Source organism: Mustelus asterias, chromosome 3 (assembly GCF_964213995.1).
Source record: "Mustelus asterias chromosome 3, sMusAst1.hap1.1, whole genome shotgun sequence".
Classification (NCBI taxonomy): Eukaryota; Metazoa; Chordata; class Chondrichthyes; order Carcharhiniformes; family Triakidae; genus Mustelus; species Mustelus asterias.
Window position 1 is genome coordinate 123535873 of NC_135803.1, and position 17526 is coordinate 123553398.

General features: G+C 39.8%; 1 protein-coding gene across 2 annotated transcripts in view; it reads left to right on the plus strand.

The window, feature by feature from the left end:
• The window catches only part of cadpsa (Ca2+-dependent activator protein for secretion a), a 511252-nt gene that overhangs the window by 351521 nt on the left and 142205 nt on the right, over nt 1-17526 (plus strand). The window contains exons 13-18 of one of the 2 annotated variants that reach the window (XM_078209519.1): nt 49-236; nt 6844-6945; nt 11412-11475; nt 11758-11881; nt 15049-15146; nt 15974-15980. In XM_078209519.1, the coding sequence (XP_078065645.1) occupies nt 49-236; nt 6844-6945; nt 11412-11475; nt 11758-11881; nt 15049-15146; nt 15974-15980 (583 nt within the window). The remainder of the gene's footprint in view (nt 1-48; nt 237-6843; nt 6946-11411; nt 11476-11757; nt 11882-15048; nt 15147-15973; nt 15981-17526) is intronic. The other variant, XM_078209518.1, reaches the window with a different exon arrangement.

Sequence of the window (17526 nt, forward strand, 5' to 3'; positions counted from 1 at the left end):
TTCTGTTTACAAAAGTTTTCTGAGAGATTTTGATTTTCTATTCCATAGGGCTGGTTTAGCCCTGGCCAGGTATTTGTGCTCGATGAATATTGTGCACGTTATGGGACCAGAGGCTGTCACCGACATCTGTGCTACCTCAGTGATTTGCTTGAAAGGGCAGAAAATGGAGCAATGATTGACCCAACCCTTCTTCACTACAGCTTTGCCTTCTGCGCTTCACATGTTCATGGCAACAGGTAGAGTTCAATTCCAGTGTAACTTAAGAGACCGTGGGCATTGCGATGACCAAAACAGTGGGTTTTGAATTAGTTTTAGGCAGAGATAAATGTTTATATTCCAATATTTGTCGTGGTAAGATGGAAAGAAAATGAATTGCTGAGGACACGGGGATCTTTTCCATACAATGGTTGTACCCATATTTCCTATTCAACACCGACATAAAACATAACACTAGCACACCAATATCTGTCTGTATCTTTATTGTATTTCCAAGCAAAACATTTATCAGACACTTGACCTGTATTAACACTACCCAAAACAAATGGAAGGTGATTCGTTTAAAGTATGAAATGGTCATAATTTGGAGACAATTCCCATAAATACTTTCACACCTAGAAACTGAGTAATACTTATCACCAATAGAGCACATTATCCTCAAGTATGTGGACAACTCTGATGTTGTATTGAAGTGTACAAATACAATAGAAAATGTTCAGTTGTATTATAAGAATATGGGGGAGAATTTTCCCATCCCACCCGCCACGGGAATCGTAGTGGGACCATGCAAAGGTCCAGTGACCTTGGGCGGGATTTTCCGGTTTTGGGGCGAGCGTGACTGGAAAATCCCACCCGTGGGATTTCCCAGGTCGGAGGTAACGATCACAAGGGGTCACGGGCTCAAGGTGAGAGGGGAGAGGTATAACTCAGATATCAGAGGGACGTTTTTTACACAGGGGAATGCGCTGCCACCCTACTTGGCAGACACGCTGGCATCGTTTAAGACTTACCTGGATAGTCACATGAGCAGTCTGGGAATGGAGGGATACAAACGAATGGTCTAGTTGGACCAATGAGCGGCACAGGCTTGGAGGGCCGAAGGGCCTGTTTCCTGTGCTGTACTGTTCTTTGTTCTTTGTGAAGCGGGGATCTCTCGCATGCTGCAATTTATAAGAATTACCAGACACTCCAACATGAAGGATGAATGCTTTAATGGAATATCCTCAGAGGTCACCATTTTTACATGAGCCTAGTTAACTTCTATTTGGATTTACTCAACACGTCACATGAACAAATACTTTGTGGTATGCTGGATGATTCTGCAGAAGATATTTATTTCATTTTAATAGATTTTTTTTCCAGGTTTAGCTTATGTTTTAGAAGTGGTTTTGTTTGCTTCTGTTTTTCACTCATTATTCCTTTTCCTTGTTTACTTTAGTTTGTTGCACTTTGATTTTTCTTTATTTCTTTCACGCTTCCTTGGTTCTGTTTCTGGCTTTCTACAAACCAACTATCATTTAAAGTGTGAAAATGACAGAGTTACTTGTCTCACAGTCGAGTGTAGATGGTGAGGGGGATAAATCACTCAATCCCACAGCAAATGAGCCAGAGATTGACCTAAAAAAGGACAGAAAGGAGTCTAGAAAAGGTTCTAAAAAGGATGCCAAGCCACCACCAAAACCTGAACCAAAAAGGTAAGTGCCACTTTGTGCAGTTAACGGTAGCCGTTAAGTGAAAGAAAAAAACTGCACATTTTACATAGCAATGATAGTAGCTAACGTGATCAGAAATGGCAACAGGTCTCAGTGTGTGTACATTTTCTTTCCTCTACGCATTGATTCCTTTCATTATTTGTATTTTTTGATTTCCTCCTCCCCACTTACGGTAATATATATAATTTCCTGGCCAAGAGATCTTTCCCAAGATCTCTGTTAATCTTGTTCTGTAGCTGGCCTTAAGGAGGTGTGTGATTATTTGCTAATTCACTTGACCTCCAATTCTCTGATTCCCCTTGTGGGTAGATGCCTCATTTTTGCACTGTGCCTAGCTTTGACAGTTGACATCTCAGAATTTCTAAATAAAGAATTTCAAATGCAAAGCATATCCCAACTTAGCAAATTGGTGTATTAATTCTCTGAGTCTCTAAACCACCCGAGCTGGTATTTGACATCCTCATTATTCACTTTTTCAAGAGTCTAATATCACTAAATGTTTCATATGTTATGTTATATGAAGGGTGCTTATGAAAGATACCTACAGAGGATAAAGCAAACATCTTGTAACTGAAGCCTGTGACACATTCAAGGCTGGCGAGAAGGATCAGTAAGCCAGATCCACGAGTCACTGTTTCACAAAAGATCATTTGCATAAATGCATCATAAAAAATTAGAAGTCAACGTTAGTAAAAATATAGACTTAAATGAGAAATATGTATGTTAATGTGAGGAACGATTTGTGGGTACTATAAATCAAACAAAGTTATATCTAAATGTTAGCATTTAGCCAGTATTATTTAACCATATTGCTGATTTACCTGAGTATCCATGGTCAAGAGCATCTCCGTACAATTCACAAAGGTAAATAACAGGTAGCATTTGGTGGACGTACTTAAAACTTAAAAGCAAAAGAAACGCTATTTTTTATAACGAGATTTATTCAAGTCCTCTGTGATCATTAGAACACAGCTAAGAAAGCAAAAAAAAAAGTTGTTCTTCCAGCATTTGGTGGCATCAGTTGAAATAAAGATGTAGCCATTTATATTGAAATAAACAGGGTCAAATGTAGGTCTAACTGCATGTAGATTTTAATATGTGCTAGAGATAAACATTATCTTTTCATGTGACGGAGTTGCAGTAAGTTGTCTGTTTGTATTGTGTTATTATTGGGTCAGACAGTGAGACAACAGTAGCTTGCAGTCAGTCAGAGAGTACAGAGCGAATGTGATTCAGATGTTACAGGACAGCCTGAAGGTCAAGACTGACAGAATGACAAGCTGTCACCAAGAAGAAACTAACTAGCTGGTGTCCTAGGTTCCAGTACACTGAAATAGTCTTGCTATCTGATCAATGTCAATGTAGAAAGTAACAAAGGTTTCGATGCAAAACATGTATGTTATTATTTGCAAACCTTAAAAGACATATGAAAATAGTTTGATTTATATGAAGCAAAAGATTTCCATGCATACGTTTTGGGAAGGATATTTTAGAAAATGCAAAAGAAATAGGTAATGATAAAATCATCAAACACAGCAACTGTTATGAAAAGACCTGTCTAATGAAGGAATTAATATTGTTTTAGAGAATAATATTTCATAACTCAATTTAAAGCAACTCTGCAGAGGCATTATTGCAGTAAATTCCAGTCATGCAATTGTAAATCTGTATTTCCCCCTTTCTTTATAGAAATAAATATTGACAGTAGCTCCAGTAGTGTATAGTATATTATTTTGCTGTTGAGCTACTTAGTCTTTTTTTAAAATTCAGACTTCATTCTTATCATTAAGCCAGATTTTCATAAAATCAAACCAAATGTAACTCTGCACACTCAAAACGTTAAAAATTCCCTTTCGTATTTTCTCGTCATTTTGTGAAAAAAGATTCACTGAGCCACAAAAGCGATAAAAAAGTAGCATAGCAGGGGCTTGATTATTTGTAAATTTTGACAAAAAACATTGGAAATTTTATTATTTGTGACATGGCTCGAGATAGGAGACTGTGAGGAGAGTGAAGCTGACAGAACTGGTGCTAACCACTGTGACAAAGACTTGAAAAGCAACCAACATGACATCTTTCCTATCACGCTGCCGAAAATGTCATCTTTGTGAACGACAGTGAGAAAATGGTTTGCCGAAGTTTTGAAAGGTAGAGTCGAAAGACGCACATCATGTCAGATGTAATATAGTCCGCAGCTGTTTGAGAAAGGAAATCCTAGTGGCCATGATGGGTTTCAGTTGGCAGGCCCTCCGAGACATCGAAACCACTCCAAAAATGGCTACAATTGACCTGTGGATTGTACGACTTTCGTGGTCAAATGCTCGGTTTCCATCATGAGTTATGCCACACAACAGCCAGCTGTTCGCATCTGCTTGGAGTAAAGGGGTGGGTTTCTATGATGAATGGAAGCAAATAGAATTTTAAAAAAGGAACCTAGTTTAATTTTACAACATGCTTATGTTTTATTTTATTACACCGCACAGTCCCTTTTAAATATGCTGTGAAAGGGTTACCATAAATGTTTTAGGGAAGGAAATCCAGCCCGTTTTGTGAACAATATGCTATAAGTGTCATTTTGTGTTACATGCTCAGCACGGCTTTTAGCTCAGGTATCAAAATGTTCTGCAATTGGGTGGAGTTTCCGTCCAGCTGTAATATTAAAGCAAAATATGCACTCGGCACAGTTTATCTTGTCAGCGCACGAATACTGATTCCTTTATTGTGGCTTATAGCCCATTTTCATTAATATCTGAGTAATGCTTTAATAATTAGCACTCTATTACCAGGTGCGAATCTTAAATCTCAAACCAAAGGCTTAGCTTAATAATTCAAAGATCTCATCATTCCGTATTTGAATTTTTAAAAATTGCACAGCACTTTCAGCAATGAAAGAGGCACATTTTTGGAGTTGTGAAGCCAACATGGTTTTTGTATTGGTTTGTTTCCACAAATCTGTATATTATTGTAATGTTCTTGAAATTATAAGGCATTTTTATAATCTTACATCTGCACTGAGATTTTTTACTGTAATTTAAGAGGAAGTGCATAGCTTCTAATGATAAGTTTCACCAAAATAAGCATTAAAAGAATTAGCTTTCCAAGCTCCAGAGTCGGATTTCATGTGGGATGATTTGCCATATTAACAGTTTTCTAGCTTGTTGGTCACTGCAGTATAGATGGTAATTTCTGAGCCTAAGGTCACATTGATGCTTGCAAATAAAAAGAAATAAAGCTGACCAATTAACCCCTGACAGGAGGTTTATTAGAGGTTCTGTAATCCTTTATCGTGCTTTTGTGTTGCCAAACAGGCTGGTGCTGGGGATTTGCACAGCTTAAAGTGTACACTGAAGGAGGCCTATGGAAAAGAACTGTTTATTCTATTCACAGTCTACTCTCACTACAGAAAGGGAGACTGAGCTAGTGTGGACTGGATAGCAAAATACAAATCCCTCCACTTTGCTTTTGACTGAAGAACCTGGTAATGTTGTTTGTCTGGGCTGTTGCTTCCTTTCGTGAAAGGATTAGGTCGGCCTCTTTCCCTCTTATTATGGATTATTGGCTGGTGTAAATATTCAGGAACTATCCATATTGTTTAACCTGAAGTTGTGAAATAATAAGGAAATGCTTATTTGTGCAGGACTGAATTTGCCCTCTTTTATAAAACACACTTCATCCAAAACTTAAGACATATGGGAAATAGCCTGGGAAAAGCAACCTTCTTGTCGTTTTAATATGTTCCCTGCTTACTTAGTAGAAGAGGTCAAAAAGTGGCACTGAGTATTTAACACGAAGATATCTGAATTGTGCAGTGCAATTTTTTTTCAAAAAACATAGTTTGTCATCTTTAAAATCCATAAGATGAAAAGCAATTTTTTAAAAAAAATTTAGCTCTTTTCGATTCAATGAAGATGGAATACACACTTTTAAAAATGTAAATCCTTTATTTCATATTCACAGTTTGCAAGCATACTTAAATTATTTCTTTTAGGTGAGAATGTTCCAGTATTGTGGCTGCAGGTTAGCATCTGAAGCAAGGCAAGGTATCAAACCGGGAAGGAATGTCACCATCAGTTACAGATTGTAGGCAATTTCATGTTAGCATGCTTTTCTCATCATAAAATAGACTCTACTTACAGGCTTCCCGTCCTGCTCAACCAGGATTTTAGCAATCTGAAAATGGAAGTAGTAGCTCACTGACCATTGCTGTTTTGCAGGGGTCATTTGAGTAGGTGACGGGACTACCACTTCAAAAGTGTGCAAAGCTAATTGCAATATTTAAATTGAGATCATTTGATGTCACTTGAATTCTGTCAGTTCTGGACCGCAGCATGCATTCTTGCAGTTCCAGCCTACATTAGCTGGAGCCTGGGCAAAAGGGGAGACAAAAGGTAAGTTATTCTTTGTGGGGCCAGGAAGAGAGGAGTTTCTCCAAGGACCACAAAAACAATCTGGGCACTACTGTTAATCCCCCTTCCTTTCCTACCTAACATCTTACAGCCAGAGATCGGCTGCAGGTGGGCTGCTCCAGGGCACTTGATTCACTGGATGCATCCCACCATCCCAATGCTAACAAGGCCTGGATTTCAAAGTGGACCAGGTCTTGTGGCATGACAACTGGTGGCTTGCTGCTACATCTCACCTGCCAGTTGCTCGAAGCCTGCTGGGAGGGAACGTAGACACTAAATCAGGTTTTCACCCAAAACTTTGTTTAATAGCCCCAAAGTAGTCATGCACCAAACCTTAGTACAACCACAACAAAATATAATGGTGTCTTTGTCTTTCAACCAGTAAGGTGTTGAAGAGTGTTTCTGCCTCATAGCACAACTATGTTTAATGGCAAATTAAAACTAATTCATATTTAATTAGAGTTTGTTAATCTGTTGTCAAATAATTCAGTAAGATATTAAAAACAGACTTTCCAAATGAAATTTAAATCGTCTGGATTGCAGGCGAACTTCAGTACAAAAGCACAAAAGTATTTCTTATTTATAACACAGCTTTAAGAGGTTGATATATTTTAAGAACTAAACTGGCTGCTGCAAAGGTAGAAATGAGTGAATATTAGTTCACAAGTTTCTGCTTTTGAATTAAATTCGGAAAGGACAGAGCTAAATGTTATTTTCTCTCTCTCCAGACCTGATGGAATAGGAACTGTAACAGTGGAAGAAAAGGAACGTTTTGAGGAGATCAAGGAAAGACTGCGCATACTACTTGAGAATCAGATTACTCACTTTAGGTGAATACGAACAGATTGAATGTCAAGCCAGTACTTTCTACTTGTTGCAAGTAATAAAGGTTGTGTCATTTTAGTGCTGAGAACAGCAAAAAAATAACTTAATGGCCCAGATCCTCCGATAGAATTAGCCGTGAGCTTTCAGACGTTTGTTGTTGTTGTATTTCAGGATGCAGAGGAGGTCCTGACCTGTGCATGTTTTCAGTACTTGCCCAGAAATTTCCAATTCCAATGGCAGCGACACACTTCTCATGGCTGCCTCCAACAATGACCTCAGCATTGTAGACTTGGGCTAAATGCCCTCAACCTGTCCAGAAGTTTACCCCAGGATACCCATACCTGTTAATTACACACAAGAACACAAGAAATAGAAGCAGAAGTAGGCCATCAGGCCCTTCAAGCTTTCCCTGCCATTCAATATGATCATGGCTGACCTGTGCCAGCCTCAGCTCCTTTGCTGTGCCATTTCCAATTACAGGCACAATACTTTAGTTGAAAGTGATCAGATCAAAGTTCTGCAGTCCCACCACACCCAATTATGATTGGTGTACAATTAAACAAGAAATCGGCGGAGGAGATTCCACAAACATCCCCATTCTTACTGATGGGGGAGCCTACCATGTCTGTGCAAGAGAGAGAGTTGAACCATTTGCAACCATCTTTAGCCAGAAGTGTCGACTGGATGATTCATTTCAGCCTTCCTCTGAGGCCTTCAACATCACAGATGATAGTCTTCAGCCAACACAATTCACTTTATCAGATGCCAAGAAATGGCTGCCGGCGCAGGATACAGCAAAGGCTATTGGCCCTGACAAAATCCTGGCTGTAGTACTGGGGAGGCACGGTGGCATAGTGATTAGCACTGCTGCCTCAAAGCGCCAAGGACCCAGGTTCGATTCCCGACTTGGGTCACTATCTGTGTGGAGTTCTCCCCGTGTCTGCGTGGGTTTCCTCTGGGTGCTCCGGTTTCCTCCCACAGTCCAAAGATGTACTGATTAGGTGGATTGGCCATGCTAAATTCTCCCTTCGTGTACCCAAACAGGCGCCGGAGTGTGGCGCCTAGGGGATTTTTCACGGTAACTTCATTGCAGTGTTAATGTAAGCCTACTTGTGACTAATAAATAAATTTAAAATTGTGCTGCAGAACTTGTTGCTCCCATAGCCAAGTTGTTCCAGTACAACTTCAACTCTAGCATCTACAGACAATGTGGAAAATTGCCCAGACAGGTCCTGTCCACAAACAAAGCAGGACAAGTATCACCTAGTCAATTATTGCCCCATCAGGCGACTCTCAAACATCAGCAAAGTGGTGGAAAGTGTTCTTGGTGGTGTTATCATGTAGCACTTTCTCAACAAAAACCAGTTTGCTGCTGCTCCATTTGGATACCACTCGGGCCATTCAGCTCCAGTCCTCGTTATAGCCTTGGCCCAGTCATGGACAAAAGAGCTGAATTCCTGAGGTGAGTTGAGAGAAACTGCCCTTGACATCAAGCAGCATTTGACTGAATGTGGCGTACAGGAGCCCTAGCAAAGCTGGGGTCAATGGGAATCATGGGGGAAACTCCACTGGTTGGAGTCATAGTTAGCACAGAGAAAGATGTTTTTAATTGTTGGAGGTTGCTCAAGTCTGGACAACAGCGCAGGAGTTCCTCTGGGGTAGTGCCTAGGCTCAAACATCTTCAGTTGCTTCATCAATGACCTTCCCTTCATCATAATGGGGATGTTCACTGATTGCACAATGTTCAGCACCATTTGCAACTCCTCAGATTCTGAAGCAGTCTGTGCCCATATAGAACATTCAGGCTTGGACTGATAAGTGGCCAATGTATGCCGCATAAGTGCTGTAAACTAACCATCTCGAACAAGAATGAATCTAACCATCTCTTCTAAACATTCAACCCCATTTCCATCACTGAATCTCCCACCATTAACATCCTTGGGGGTTACCATTGATCAGGAACTTAACTGACCAGTCAAAGAAATACTGTGGCTTCAAGAGCAGATCAGAGGCTGAAAAATCTGCAGTGAGTAACTCACCTCCTAAGTCAGGGGTGTGATGGAATACTCTTCACTTGCCTGGACATCCCCACCAACATTCTAGAAGTTTGACACCGTTCAGAACAAAGCAGCCCACCTGATTGGCACTCCATCCACCATCTTAACCTATCACTCCCCCACAGTGGCAGCAGTGTGTATCAGCTACAAGATGCACTGCAGAAACTCAGAAAGCCTCCTGCGACAGCACCTTTCAAATTAGTGATCTTTAACACCTAGAAAGACATGGGCAGCAGAGGCATGGGGACACCACCCGCAAGGTCCCCTGCAAGCCACACAATATCCTGACTTCAAACTATGGCCGTGAGTTTCCACTCCCGTTCGAGTTGGGCGGCTTTGGGAATGAGAGCAGAAAATATCACAAGGTGTCTGATGGTGGGATGGACCTTCAACTGATGCTATACACTCGATACATCGATGACATTTTCTTCCTTTGGACTCATGGTGAACAATCACTGAAACAACTATATGATATCATCAACAAGTTCCATCCCACCATCAGACTCACCATGGACTACTCTCCGGAATCGGTTGCATTCTTGGACAAACGCATCTCCGTCAAGGACGGTCACCTCAGCACTTCACTGTACCGCAAGCCCACGGATAACCTCACGATGCTCCACTTCTCCAGCTTCCACCCTAAACACGTTAAAGAAGCCATCCCCTACGGACAAGCCCTCCGTATACACAGGATCTGCTCAGATGAGGAGGATCGCAACAGACACCTCCAAACGCTGAAAGATGCCCTCATAAGAACAGGATATGGCGCTCGACTCATCGATCGACAGTTCCAACGTGCCACAGCGAAAAACCACACCGACCTCCTTAGAAGACAAACACGGGACACGGCAGACAGAGTACCCATCGTCGTCCAGTACTTCCCCGGAGCGGAGAAGCTACGGCATCTCCTCTGAAGCCTTCAACATGTCATTGATAAAGACGAACATCTCGCCAAGGCCATCCCCACACCCCCACTTCTTGCCTTCAAACAACCGCACAATCTCAAACAGACCATTGTCCGCAGCAAACTACCCAGCCTTCAGGAGAACAGTGACCATGACACCACACAACCCTATCACAGCAACCTCTGCAAGACGTGCCGGATCATCGACACGGATGCCATCATCTCATGTGAGAACACCATCCACCAGGTACACGGTACATACTCTTGCAACTCAGCCAACGCTGTCTACCTGATACGCTGCAGGGGCGGCACGGTAGCACAGTGGTTAGCACTGCTGCTTCACAGCTCCAGGGACCTGGGTTCGATTCCCGGCTTGGGTCACTGTCTGTGTGGAGTTTGCACGTTCTCCTCGTGTCTGCGTGGGTTTCCTCCGGGTGCTCCGGTTTCCTCCCACAGTCCAAAGATGTGCGGGTTAGGTTGATTGGCCATGCTAAAATTGCCCCTTAGTGTCCTGAGATGTGTAGGTTAGAGGGATTATTGGGTAAAATATGTAGGGATATGGGGGTAGGGTCTGGGTGGGATTGTGGTCGGTGCAGACTCGATGGGCCGAATGGCCTCTTTCTGTAGGGTTTCTATGATTTCTATGAAAAGGATGTCCCGAGGCATGGTACATTGGGGAGACCATACAGATGCTACGACAACGGATGAATGAACACCGCTCGACAATCACCAGGCAAGAGTGTTCTCTTCCTGTTGGGGAACACTTCAGCGGTCACGGACATTTGGCCTCTGATCTTTGGGTAAGCATTCTCCAAGGCGGCCTTCACAACACACGACAACGCAGAGTCGCTGAGCAGAGACTGATAGCCAAGTTCCACGCACATGAGGACGGCCTCAACCGGGATCTTGGGTTCATGTCACATTATCTGTAACCCCTACGACTTGCCTGAGCTTGCAAAATCTCACTAACTGTCCTATCTGGAGACAATACAATCTCTTTAACCTGTGCTTAACGCTCTCTCCACTCGCATTCTGTACCTTTAAGCCTTGATTACCTTTAAAGATTCGCATTCCAACCATTATTTTGTAAATTGAGTTTGTGTCTTTATATGCCCTGTTTGTGAACAGAACTCCCACTTACCTGACGAAGGAGCAGCGCTCCGAAAGCTAGTGGATTTTGCTACCAAATAAACCTGTTGGACTTTAAACTGGTGTTGTGAGACTTCTTACTGTGTTTACCCCAGTCCAACGTCGGCACCTCCACATCACGAAAAGATAGAAACAGACTATTTAGCTACCTATCTTCTTTAGTTCAGCTTGTTTGCATAAGCAGCAGGTGGATATGTTAATATTGTAATGTAGAATAAGTTACTGTTCTTTTAATCTACACCAATAAGAAGGCTGAGGTTATTCAATGAACAGTGCTTTTTGTGGCCTACCAAATTACACAGGATGCACATTTTAAAACATCCTGTTGGTATGCAATTAATAAAATCTCTCATGCTAACAGGTACTGCTTTCCTTTTGGACGACCTGAAGGTGCATTAAAGGCTACCTTGTCTCTCTTGGAGAGGGTGAGTAGTTAATATTTTACTGTGTGAATTTCACATATCAGGAGTAATTTCTGGTTAATGTGCTGTACATATTCAAAGTATAATTGGCCAATATCTCTTAAGAATTCCTCCTAAATACTGCAGATATTGTCCAGGCCCAGTCTTTGGTGGAGTCATTAATTGCAGCCCACTCCAACCATGTCACTTGTCAAGAAAAGCCACATGGGACAAGTCATAAAGAGCCTTCCATTTCCGTAACTCAAGATGTATACGTAATGTGCTGTCATTTTTGTAATTGCAAAGGTGCTGATGAAGGATATAGTAACTCCTGTTCCTCAAGAAGAAGTTAAAGTTGTCATTCGGAAATGTCTGGAGAAAGCTGCTCTGGTGAACTACACACGACTTTCTGAATATGCCAAAATTGAAGGTAAGTAGCAGAATGGTTTCTGATGAATGCGGTTCAGTGGACGAAGCACTTGGGGCAGATTATTCATAAAACGCATATGTAAATAAGTATTTATTTAGTTGTATTTTAAATATGTGTAGCCCTAAAAAAAATTTAAATTTGTAAGCAATTTAAACATTAAGAAGAGACTTACAGTTAGCACTAAAGGATTTATGAGCTGTGCATTGCAGATCTGATCTGACTATTGTTAATAATGTCGGTTATCAGAGCAGACTACATTGGAAATACGTTTTTTTTGTCAAAAAAAACTTGAGAATCGATGATAAATTCTAAGCAGTGTTTCAACACACAAATGTATATGCAAACTCAAACCACAGTCTCTCTAGAATTACTGGAAGTAACTGATTTGTCATGATCCACTAGTTTAGATTTGGGAATCTCTAAAGAAAGTGACCTTCATTACCAGATACATTATGCAACAAAAACAGAAATCTCGAGTAGATTTTAAGCAACATTTTATTATGACCAGCATGTATGAAAAGAAGGTAAGCTTTTTCTATACCATCACTGGAATTTGAAAGGGTTCCAACGGGCTGCCAGTTACATTGTGCTGCGTAGTAAGATAAGGCAGAACATTAACATTACTGTTACGTTCATGTCCAAGAATGTCAGAAATATGGAAGATCTTATTATGGTGTTGCATTGTATTGGAGCATTAATGCACAGTGCCACACAGCGAAAAAGCATAGGTTTGTCTTCCATTACATGCGGAGTTCCTGATTTGAATTATGTTGTCGTCAAGTAAAGAGGAAGGCACAATCTCAAAAACAGACTAAGACAGGGCAGGGAGAGATCTGCAGGCCACAATCAAACATTATGTTCGGGGCCACATTAGAGAACATATTGCTGGTGGTCTGGGACAGGATCACCCAACCTCCCATCCATGGTCATGTCAGCAGTTGGATAGAGTAAAATAAATGAGAAGGGAAGAGAATTAAATACAAAGGGAGTGAATTTCTGGCTACTCCCACTTTTCTGTCATACCTTCAGTGAAGGAGTGGTGGAACCCCAGAATTACACTATTTCCACTGTTTTTCCAGAATTTTTGTAATTTTCCCACCGAAGTTCCATCAATTGTGTTGGAGTACTTAATGGAAATTCACTCTAAAACATTTAAACATCCAAAGACATGAGAGAGAATATTTTTTGAAAAATGGAAAGTTTGATTTGTGTTTTCTAATTCAAATCTGTCTAATAAGTATTGTCTGTACAATAATAATTTAGCATAGTGTCTGTTGAAGTCAAGTTCATGTTTGATTTGTTTATGTTTGCTATATTCACAGATGTTTAGCCTCCTATTCGACAGGATTTTGTGAATTTGTATATTGTTGATGTGAAGATGGGGAGGGTCTATTTTATTTTACTTTCAAAGCAAGATATGAAAGTGGCATTTGATCTTGTGCTATAGTCCTGATATACTGATACATTTTCATTTTGGTTTACAAATGTTCTTAACAACTGACACGCTTCAAATTGATTTTGATATTTGACCAGTCTATCCTCACTCCCTCGCTTTCACCATTACAGGTCAACAGTTTGAACAGGTGAATCACTAGTTTCTTGTGGTTGATAAGAGGAAGACATTGCTGCCAGTTAAACAGACCTGAACCTAGATAAAAATGAAACTGTAATATCTCTTAGTGTTAAGATCTGTAGAATGATTCATCCAATGCCAATCAGCCGTAATTGTGTCTTTATGGAAACTTCTAATTTTTGAAGGGTAAAAGTGTGTGAAGAGCTGCTGAAAGATGCAAGTCGCTTTGTATATTTTGTAAGCTGATGTTATTCTTTTGTCTGGTTGTTGTCACAAAGTTACCTGTGTACTAAAAGGAGAGGTTTCATTGATTAGAATTACTTAGGCAGCAAATAGTGTAAATGCTTGAGTTAAGAATTGGGCACTAAAGACATTTTGTAACAACACTTTGAAAGATAGGTGGAGAATTTGAAGTTTAGTTTATTTTGATATGTTGAGGTTCAAAATTATATTTCTTATAGTTTTGTCAGTCACAAAGTTGTGGAATAATGTAAACAAACTAATATATTTTTTATTGTTTGGAAATGTTAGATTCTTATTTAGCTGCTGAGATCTGCAGTTCTCTGCAAGTTTAGGCAAAGCTGAGTGCATTTCTAGTAAGCTTGAGCACAAGATCGGTATGTGTAAGTAAAAATGCATTCAATTCCAGTGTAGATCCCATAGTCTTTGATTATTTCCCTTTTGTGCCTCAATTCTTTCTGGTTCCGTTAATGTACCCTCTTTTGCACTGTGACTTTTAGGTCTGGGAATACTATGAAGCAACCAAACACTTTTTTTCCAGCTCTTTGTTCAGAGAAGTAATTCATTCTGCACTACCTGTTCTTTTCTGCTTCTCTCCTTTCCTGTTTATTGACTTAGTCACTTTTTTATATTGCTAAAAAAGTGGCTGTAGAAGTACTTAGTGGCCAGCATGCAGGGATTGTGGTCTCAGCAACCCAGCATTCACCAACTGCATGTATCAGGCTTCCTTACATGGGCATAATCCATTCAGTACTTTATTGAAAATAGCTCAAATACACTGCCTGAAGTTTTAAAGTAGGCCAGCATGTTTTGTTCCCTGTTGTTTCATTATTAACAAGCAAGGATTTTATTCAAAGTTGAATTGGCTATAGTTGGCATCCTTTTGACAATATAGCTTACCATGTAATCAATTGAAATCAAAAAAGCATCTTATTAGTACAATGATGGCCTAACTGTGGAAGTATCAACTAGATGGGAAAGTGCTTACGACTATGCCTATGAAGAAATACCTGAGAGTGGTGTAGATACTAAAAGCATCTGCATTTAGTATCTTGTAGCCTAAATCAACAAAATTCTGTTTTCCTTTATTCATTATGTTTTATCATTAACAGATTACAAAATCTGAAGAGATTTGTCAAAATCATGGTCACAGCTTCTTTTGTGACTCATGAGCATGCTGAATGGTTAAACCTGAATAATTTATAAATTTAAATATCTTTTTCTGCCGTCCAATGAATATCCCAAACAACACCAAAGCTTTTTTATTCTTTCTGACCTAATATAATTTTCCTCTGACCTATGATCTCTTTACTTCTGACCTAAGCTTCTTGCATGCCCAAATCCTCTTTTATAGGGAAAAACAGAGAAATGTATGAGCATCCTGTCTTCTGCTTGGCCTCTCAAGTGATGGATTTAACCATTCGTGAGTACTTATCACATCCTTTCCACACTGTCTCTCGCTCTTTCTGTTGACATGATTTTAACGCCAGTCAATGCCAGTCCCTGACCAATCCCACTCTTGCATTTTTCCTCCCTCAGCCTCCTTGTCTGTTGCTTCTGTTTGTGATCTCGAATGTTTGAAGTCCAGCTTTTGACCTCCACCAGGTTTTTACACATGGCCCATTGTTTGTGATGAACTCAAAATATCTGTAAATTTTTAAGTTATTGTTATTGTCTGTGACTTGAATGCATTTTTACTTTGCTTCTGTGTATTCCTGAGTTGTAAGCACTTGTCATTGGTACACTATACAAAGCCAGGACTCGCATATCTAGCCAGTATCACGGAACTGGCCGTGAGAAATGGGCTGTTTATTCACTGTTAATAAAGGCATTCTGTTAGATTTGTGTGGATATTTTAACCTTAGTCTGTCTTGTCTGTGACTAATTAAACAAATACAATCATATACATACATGTTCTTTTGACACACCTTAATCTCTTCTCAATTTCAAGCTGCTGATGGATCATCTGATTTTTTTTCATTTTAGGATTCAGTGATTCACTTCTATCTTGAGCCCATTGCTTGCCTTCATCTCAGAATCTTAATTGCTGACTGTCCATTTGTGTGGTGCACCAGTATCGCCCTTTGCGTGGAAGGCCTTTATAGTAGATCCATTCTGTTGAGGGGAGTTAGAGGCATTGGGCAAACTCTTTGCAAGTCATTGGTGCCACACATCTAGAGTGTAGCTTTTGGTTCACTTGCTCATTAATCGTGCATATTTGTCTTGTTTTTCTCCCTTTCTCTCCTTGTTGCTCTCTCTTTCATATAGACAATCAAAAGGATCCAGGTGAACTATTGTATTCTACATCTTAATGTAGTAGGACAATATCATTAGATTATTTCTATCATTTGAAAGTAAATTTGAGCAGCCTAGCTTCTTCTGAGGTGCTCTTCAGCAGGCTCAATTAATATTTAATGAGTCTCTGGGGTAGCCACACTTAAGGAGTTAATTTGTGCTGTCTATAGAGATGGAATAGTATTAGTAGACAACAACTTTACAGCTTTAGAAGTAAACAATCAGGATTTCAATTAGTTTGCAAGTTACATCATCTTCAGAGTTTTTTATGTCGGGAAAAATTAAAGTAAATTAAAAATTAAGGGACATCAAATTGTGTTTCAGTTATCAAATTGGCAGTAGCAACTTTAGCTATCTTCAATGTGAAATTTTACTAATCATTCAATAACTTGTGTTCCTAAATCTTCCAGTTGCCACATGTTAAAACAATTAATTTTATTACTGAGAGCAGTCCAACTATAAATTGGGTATAGAATTCTCATTTACACATGCAAATAATGAACATGATATTTCTTACAATGAAGAGCACCACATCTTTGCTATTTGTTTGTAAATAACTTGAACTGTCTCAACTTCCATATCACTGTGAACAGATATACCCTGAAACATAGCTCTGGAGAGGGTGCAACTTGCAATGTTATTTTTATTGTAGATCTCCATTTAATGCATTTATGTGCACAGATCTCAGGGTAGTCTTCTGTACAGTGTAATGTTTGACCTGTGCAAGAAGAGAAGCTTGTTTCAGTTGTGTTTTGTTTTACTGACATTAGTTTTTAAGGTTCTTTGCCTCTTCTCTGAATCATAGTAAAGATGTATGTATCATCTGAGCCAAGGAAATTCTCCTTCCAGTTGTGGGTATAGATTGTTAAAATTCCCAAGTTACCTTTAAAGCAAAACAGTCTGTACATAACCTACATCAGTGAATTATAGATTCATGAAGAACCATTCTGCAATAGCATCATTAACAGTTAGACTAGAAAGCTCTGGTAATATTAGATCTTACTTTAGGACAGGAATTAAGAAATTCGTTACATGATTAGGGCAATCAGTCAAAAACATTTCGAAAGCATTTTAATATAAAGGCTATAATAAGGAACTGAGAGAGCACCATGCTTGTTTTTTCATCTGGGATTAAGTGTAAATTGTACCATTTGTAGATATTAACCAAAGCCAGTCATCACCGAGTGTAGCTGTGGAGTTTCAGTTGTAAGTCATGAGGCAAAGCATTTTACAGCACAATAAAAAGGTTCTTTGGCTCATTGTGTTGCTGTAAGTACATCTATTCTAATCCCATTTTCAGCACTTGGTCCATAGCCTTGTATGCTATGGCAATTTAACATAGGAATTAGGAGCAGAAGTAGGCAAATTCAGCCCTTTGAGCCTGCTCCACCATTCAATCAGATCATGGCTGAACTCTCCCTGGTCTCAAATCCACCTCCCGACCTGTTCCCCATATCCCTATTTCCCTTTTTTTAATTGAAATATGTCTATCTCCCTCTTGAAACTATTCAGTGATTCAGACTCCACCGCATTATGG